This window comes from Halyomorpha halys, unplaced genomic scaffold (assembly GCF_000696795.3).
Source record: "Halyomorpha halys isolate HHAL.00 unplaced genomic scaffold, Hhal_1.1 Scaffold68.1, whole genome shotgun sequence".
Classification (NCBI taxonomy): domain Eukaryota; kingdom Metazoa; phylum Arthropoda; class Insecta; order Hemiptera; family Pentatomidae; genus Halyomorpha; species Halyomorpha halys.
In genome coordinates, this window is record NW_027116161.1 from 143,410 (window position 1) to 151,847 (window position 8,438).

The 8,438-nt window shown below is 28.8% G+C and overlaps 1 protein-coding gene across 4 annotated transcripts in view; it reads right to left on the minus strand.

Annotated features, from left to right (window-relative positions):
- The window catches only part of LOC112211301 (trifunctional nucleotide phosphoesterase protein YfkN), a 100,704-nt gene that overhangs the window by 17,079 nt on the left and 75,187 nt on the right, over positions 1-8,438 (minus strand). For all 4 annotated transcript variants that reach the window (XM_067053032.1, XM_067053031.1, XM_067053030.1 and 1 more), the window contains 2 exons: positions 2,101-2,275; positions 320-395 (listed from right to left, as the gene is read on the minus strand). In XM_067053032.1, coding sequence (XP_066909133.1) covers positions 320-395; positions 2,101-2,275 — 251 coding nt within the window. The remainder of the gene's footprint in view (positions 1-319; positions 396-2,100; positions 2,276-8,438) is intronic.

Consider the following 8,438-nt stretch of genomic DNA (forward strand, 5'->3'; position numbering starts at 1 on the left):
AATTAATTATGGAAGAGTTATTTAGAAAATATACCTTTGTTATGGAGCATAATAGTTAAGAAACTATATAAAACAATAATTTAAAGTGTTTATTAGCGTTAACAATAATCTAATTATAAAGAAATACTTGCGTAAGTAGATGAACCTAGTGCTTCTTATTGAAATAACTAAATTAAAATTCTAAACATCTTTGCCCATCCTTGGGATAAGACACAATACTAGAATACACTTATATAAATTGCCACCGGAACATTAATTGGTTGATTAAAACTTTGATTAAATGAAACATGCCTATAATACTGTATTACTATATACATACCAATACGGTTGCAGATCTCATCATTGTATATCCATCAGAGCCTTGTTTTAAATAGGATTTTGTCGCCACACGATACCTTTAACAATACAAAATTAAAACCCATATAAATTATGTAACCCCTTAGAACAGTGAATAGCATAATAATTTAAAAGGAAACAACAAATTTAATATGTGTGCTTGCGTGTAAAGCATATATGCAGTTTAATCTCGGTAATCCGAACACTTCAGTAATCCGAACTGACGTAAAAAGAAATTACTTTTTTTGAGCAAACTCAGCATAAAATAACAATTTAGTTTTCAAATAAAAGTGCACATGTGTAAAAGACATTTTTAACTTCCCGATCTATAGGCAAGTTATTGTAATTACCATGAAAATCGAAAGTGGAAATTTTTACATAGTTTCAATTTCGGTTAATCTAATTCCTGTGAAAGTGTTCATAGTTTTGTTGGAATTAGAAATACATAATATCTATTTTATAAATCATTTGGTTCAGTAAAACTAATTAATATTAATTAAATTAATAGTAGAAATATGTATAACACAAATTATGTGGTGAATTAATTTTTTTTTTTTTTTATCACGTTTTATTATTTTTTTTTCTCTTTTCTTATCTCTTCCCTTTTTCAAATTAACTTGTTTCTTTTTACTATTAGAAGGCAATTGTTTTTTTTAGTTAAGTGTGCCAATATCATTATTTTTTGTTATTAATTTTACTTTCCTCTTTTATTAAGAAGCATTATTCTTATCTATTTATTTTATTATTATTTTTTTTCTTTTAATAAGAACATTGTATATTGTTAGGGGTGTCATTTGTATGAATATATCCTCTCATATAAGTTATATCAACCATGTAAGGCCCACCAGGCCGATCTGGTATAGAAATAAAATAAAATACAAGTATTTTTTTTTACTTATAAATGAACAGTCTTAGAATTTTAACAAATTAAATCATCATTTATCATTACTAAGGATGTAAAAGAAAAAAAAAGGTAGCCCCCCGAAATTCAGTTAATGACCAGCAATGTTATAAGACTCACAGCACCTGACGAAAGGTGCGAGAGAACGAAAGGAAAGAGAGAGAGTTTGATAGAGTGATTATTTTTCCTAATACTTTCTGTAGCAATTCCCCCCCCCCTCTCTGCAGCAATTAATTCGTGTCACCAAGATAACACTGTATAAGCAAAATTTAAGTTCTAAAAAGCCTTATTAGTGTGAACAAAAACCATTCTATTTAGATAGTTTCCATAGGAAATTCATAAAACGCTAAGATCCACTTTATGTTACAAATTATCGATAAATTTTAAATAACCAAATTACAAAAAACTTTTAATTTATTTTCTAAATTTAAAATCACAACAAAAACTGATTGGATATCATATAGCTAGGAATCAGTTCTACACCCGACAACGAGACAACTCCGTTAACGTTCTTGCCAAGGTAGTAACCAAAAGTTCGTAGTGTTTTTAACCTTTCCATACTTCACGATATGTACGAATTTCACTATATCTGAACATAAATCGCAAAGAAAAACAATATTAGTTATCTATTAGTTTTTCTTAACTTGTCATATTTTACAATATGTGCGAATGACAAATAAATTACGAGATAATTCGAAGTTAGGGCGCCAAATTCGATTTATCTCGTACTGGCCAACGAGATAATTATATCAGGCACCTTATCAATTATCATATTATCAATAACAAACTAACGAGAAAGATCAATAATAAATCTTCTGAACGAATGAAAGTTAAAAAAAAGAGTAAGAAATAACAGAACTAACTTAGTCGCTGGCTGGAGATATTGATCTCCGACTTTAATGAAATCAGCCGCAACTCTTTTGCCGGGTTCTTGGTTAGGATCAAATGCAAATGAGATGCCCGAAACTTGAGGAAATCTACCTTCTAAACGAGGGTAGCAGGAAACCCCATTCTCGAGAGCTTCGACCACTTCACTACCTGAAAGAATAATACAAAATTAAAAAAATAAGTAAATAAAAATTCGATCTATTGAAAGCAAAAGTGGAATATAAACAGTCAAAATCAATTTTCATAAGAAATTAATTATTTCATTATTAACTGAGAGCATTAACTTAAAATACTTAAAAGCAATTTTTAAGAGCAAAAACATTTATTTCCAATTAAAAACATTATAGAACTTCCACTGAAGTTTTGAATATCTCTTTATTCCAAGTTTGACTTAAACACTTTTGCGCTAAAACAATAAGTATGTATATCAGTTAATTTGAAGTTACTGGGTTCTTGATTATTTGTTCTCTTGTATCCCTTTCCCTACTATTTTTGACTTCTATCTCTTTACTATTATTATTATTGACTTATTATCTTTCTTCATCAATTATTATTTGTTCTTCTATTGTTTAATAATCACGCGGAGGCCCCTCACCTCCAAATATTTAAGTATAGTTTTCACAGAATAGACGCATCAAAACCTTAGATAAGTACTTCACTGTATACCTGCATCAAGTACTAACTGCAGAAAAAGGTTGTGTTTAATTTGATTTATGTCATACATACGTAATGCAATTTACTAATTCATGTTTTATTTTTTGTTTAAGAGGGATCGGGGGGGGGGGAAGGGTTCTTTTAAATTTAATGTGCTAAACATCAAAGTACTCGATTTAATTATAATGTTCGCACTAATCCGTTTGTAAATTGATACAAAAGTTTTAAAACTATTTTTTCCAATTTATATCCCATGTATTTGTTTATTATATATTTATTTCTTATTTTGATATCATTTAATTGTAAATTTGTAAATATAGTGTGAATGATTTCTATGATCAATGTCTAAAAATATGAAAGAATGTAATATTACACAATTAAAAAAAAAAAAAGTATGTAATGACTTTTCTTGTTATATCAAGTCAAAAGCTTAACCTATACTACAAGAGCCCAAGAAGAGAAAAAAATTAGATATTTCACCCTAATTTTTTATTACTTTAATGAAAACTATGCATAATTACTTGACAAAGTTGATAAGTCTGCCAAGTATAGGTAGGGGGAATAGGCGGTTTTTTAAAAACGTTAAAAATAATTAATTTTTCATTCGGAGCTCTATATCTTTAAAACTACCAACAACAATAAAAAATAAAAGAGAAAATCATTTAAAGCAGAGTAAATTTGCTCAACTATAGCCCCAATAGAGCTATTTACGTTCAATAGTTCTCGAGATATAGCTTTTTAAAAAGTAATATCTCATAAAAATGTTGTACAGAACGTACAGAAAGATCAGTAGTAAGTGAATTTATTTTGAAAAATCTATATCTCTGAAATCATTTGACGTACAGATGTCTATTAGCACTCAAATTAAAGCTGGTTTGATGGGCTATAAAGTAGTTTAATACGTTTCTCGTCGTAGGAGTAGTAGTTTTCATGATATTTGCTAAAATAAATTAATTTATGGCTGTTCCGACAAATTTTCATTCGCCAAACTTATATTCATATACGAATATCATAAAAACTACTACCCCTACGAAGATAAGTGTCATAAACTACTTACAGTAAGTTAAATTTCCTTTATTTTGAGTGCTGGCAGATAAATGCGTGTCTTGCAGATCTAGAGATATATTTTTTCAAAAATCAATCATTTTATACGAACAACTATAAATTAACAGTTTGTGAAATATCATAAAAACGACTACTCCTACAAAGATAAACGTTATAAACTATTTTATAGAAAATTTAACTAGCTTTAATTTGATTCCTGGTAGACATCTGTACGTCCAGTAATTCTGAAATAAAGTTTTTCAAAACTCAAACCGAACAACTATAAATCAATTTATTTGACCCCATATCATGAAAACTACTATTCCTACGAAGGTAAAGGTCATAAACTACTTTAAAGTACGTTAAACTAGCTTTAATTTGAGTGCCAATAGACGTCTATACGTCACATAGTTCCAGAGATATAGTTTTCTCAAAATAAATTAACTAACTACTAACCTTCAAAAAGATTTTTAAGAAATGTTACTTTTTATAAAGCTATATCTCGATAACTATTGGACGAAAATAGCTCTATTAAGGCTCATATTTTAGCAAATTTACTCTTCTTTAAATATTGTTCTTTTGGATTTTCTAGTGTTGTTGGTAGTTTTTAGAATATACAGCTCCGTATAAAAAATTAATGTTTTTTAAGGTTTTGAAACAGCCGCCATTTTTATTCCCTTTACCTATACTTGGCAGTCTCATCAGTTTTTATTAGTAGTTATACATAGTTTTTATTAAAGAAATAAAAAATTTGGGTGAAATAACTGTCTTTTTTTCTTCCCGGCTTCTGAACTACTAGTAGGGCTAACGTCTGGAATATTTCCCACTAAACCAATTTCTTCTTATTAAAAAAGTGATTAAATGATTTCTAAATCAAATGTTATATATATAGCTTTTCCATTTTATAACCAAGACAACTATAAAGACATATACCATTTAAACCGGGTTATTGGAATATTGAGAAAGTGTTATAGAAAGTCAAATAATAAAACCCAATCATATGATGATAACTGATTTTTATAGAAATGCAGATTGGTACAGCAGACGAAATAGAACGAAATGATTATAGAAATAGATATTATAAATACTTTAAAGTGAATTATGTACCAGGTATGACTGATTAAAATTAAAATGACATTTATAAATTATGACCATAGTAATCTAAAATTAGTATTATATAATAACAATAAGTTAGGTAATTACCTAAACAACATAAATGATAAAATAGAAATAAATAAAAAAGTAATGTATAAGATCAATTGTTATAACTGTGAAGGGGTATATATTGGAGAAATTTCCAAAAAATTAAAAACTAGTATTGATCAACACAAAGGTAATTGCAAAAACGTTAAACACAACATAACTAACCCAACATAGCATAAAACGTAAACAAAACTTTTATTATGAAAATCCAAAAATATTAGAGAGGGTTATAAAGTAAAAAACTAAAAATATTGAACATAAAATTAATTTTAAGACTGATATAAATAATTCAAGTGTACATTATATAGATATCATCAAGCAATTAGTAATATAGAATAAGCCATATATATATAATTATGTTGGAAAATAGTATTTTAAGAACGATTTATTGTCACAAATTTAAAAAAAAAAAATCATTAGAAATGTTATCCTTATAATGAATACATGTATGAAATATTTAGCATGGAGATAATCTATTAGTTATCAATATCTTCAGAATGACCTTAATTTGAGTGAAGTTGACAATAATGCTTTGTTTAATTAGTTTCTCCTTATTTTATATCAAACATCAATAATGATTATTGTAATTTTTATATAAGGCTACCAGTGATGCGGCGAGAGGGATGCGCTGGGATCTCTTCAGCTCTGCTCTACCCCTCACGCGTGGGCGATAGAGTGGGCTCAGGGATCCTCAGGTCGATTGTGTAAATATTCTATATATTATTTTATCATTATGTTATTTTATTCATTTATTTTTCATACAGATAGTTTGATTATGTTCATCTTGTCTATTCTTTTGTATTGTATATATTTTAAGAGAGTTTTTTTATTTTATTTTATTATTATTTTTTTTCTTCTTCTTTTTTCTATTTTATTTTAGTATGTATGAGATCATTCATCACTATTACCTATTGCCCACAACTGTGTGGCAGATTGTAATATCTATCAATAAATAAATCTATCAATTCAAAAAAAAAAAAAATATATATACATATATATATATATAATAATGTTAAGGTAGTTGTTTTAATTTAATTTATGTTGTTAAATTATTTTAGTGATCTATGAATAATATGAAATGTGTTAACTAGTATTGCAGATTACCTGATAGTACAACGAAACGTTGTAATGCATGAATTAAGATAAGGTAAAAGAAAGTTATCCACTTCACCTCATTAGTTGATTTTACATGTTGCATCAATTATTAAAATTTATGTCCCGCGTTGTTGTAATTCACAAGATCAAACGTGAAACAGTTTTTGTGTAATTTTTTTTTTTTAGTAGTTTTTTAAAGTTCTGAAAGGGAATTAAGTCAGTAAATGACCTCTAAACAATGCGAACATCGCGCCCCCTCTCCGGTATTAGAGTTGCCTATATTATAATGCGTAACTGACATAATGAGATCACTTCTGCCAACCTACATAATGAAAAGTACGTGAAGTTAATTTGTAATTCGCTCGGGAACCATGTTGAAACATTGCCAAGTAACTCTGAGAGAGGTAGAGTCAGAACCGTTGTGCGTGTCTGTCAGTGTAATTGAGTTATATATTAGGTAAATAAATGTACTTTGTATGTTTGTCAAGAGAAATTCTTTGTTCTTAGAAAATAAACCTAAAATCTTAGAATAGCAAATAAAAGATTTTTAAATTGTTTTTTCTCATGGGCCACGGCCCAAATCGGCATATAGGCTTTTGAGTAAAGGTTAAAACTCACTCGTATATTTATATTTTTAAATATTTCAATAAAATTTTTCAATGTATGGTAAATTCAGTAAATTTACTTACTACCAAATTTATCAACAATTTGGATTATGAGACGAATTTCCATGGACACCATCGATTGATAAATTGCGTAATAAGATTTACAAAATGACAGCTTTTGCCAAGGATTTCCTTTGTCTCGGCAAACGTTAAGAACAATTTCTATAATATACTTCTATAGTACTTATTACAAAACGAAATTTAATGAAATACTTGGACACTTTTCTTTTTTCACGGAAGTGCCTTATTTTCAATTCAAATGAAAAACCGCGTTTTTCACCCCTTTTTTTCACAATAAAATTCTTCTTTTATAATCTTATAAAGAAGCAAAAGAGGATGCTGATGTACTTATTGCTACGTATGATTCATCTTTGGGGTCCCCCAACCTTCAAATCCCGTATCTTCGGCCACCTTCTGTCCACTCAATTCCGGAAGAATAAAAATTGAAAGCATTGTTCTAACTAGTTATTATGGAAGAATTATTCACTCCAACTAATTAGATCATTTAGCAATTTTCCATTGTAATTTCATAATATAGAAAAATAAATTATTAGTTCCTTCATACCGCTATAGAATAAGAAAAAAAAGCTATTAATCTGTTTATACGTTCCAGTACTTTTACAAATGTGGGTAAATTATATAAATTAATAAAAATGGAAATAGTAAACAGAGCAGCTAATAATGAATAACGCCTCTAAATCCTAGCGTACTAACACCACTAAGAACGTAGGCTTTTGAGTAAAGGTTAAAAATCACTCGTATATTTATATTTTTAAATATTTCAATAAAATTTTTCAATGTATGGTAAATTCAGTAAATTTACTTACTACCAAATTTATCAACAATTTGGATTTTGAAACGAATTTCCATGGACACCATCGATTGATAAATTGCGTAATAAGATTTACAAAATGACAGCTTTTGCCAAGGATTTCCTTTGTCTCAGCACACGTTAAGAACAATTTCTATAATATACTTCTATAGTACTTATTACAAAGCGAAATTTAATGAAATACTTGGACTCTTTTCTTTTTTCACGGAAGTACCTTATTTTCAATTCAAATGAAAAATCGCGTTTTTCACCCCTTTTTCCACAATATTTTTCTTATAATGAAGCAAAAGAGGATGCTGATGTACTTAATGCTACGTACGATTCATCTTTGGGGTCCACAGGGACGTCTCTGTCACCCTATTTTATGAAGAATTAAAATAGCTTTACCTCTCCTTCCGTCGTAAATATTTTCTTGCTTCCTTCCTCTACCAAGTTATCCAATCCCGCCGTCCATCGTACATCTCTTCAATTTAAATTCTCAGTGTATTCCCGCTATATCAGCTCACGGTCTTCAGAGTTATATGTAACTGCCCATCGAACCGCAGCCTTTGATAGATCTTTCCTCATCCCAAAGGAATTCTATTCCCTCTTTCATTCGTAGTTCTAATACCCTTCCAACCTTTAAATCCCGTATCTTCGACAGTTAAGGTGCATAACCCTATATATCTGACTCAGCATTATCCCCTTCCACCATCATTGTATTTATATCCCACTGTTACAGAGCTAAGGAGTTCATTCAGTTATTAGAGTTGTTACTTTGTTATTCGTAGTAATAGTGTAGTAGTAGTGCATATTTTGTAACTTTGATACCAATAAAGTT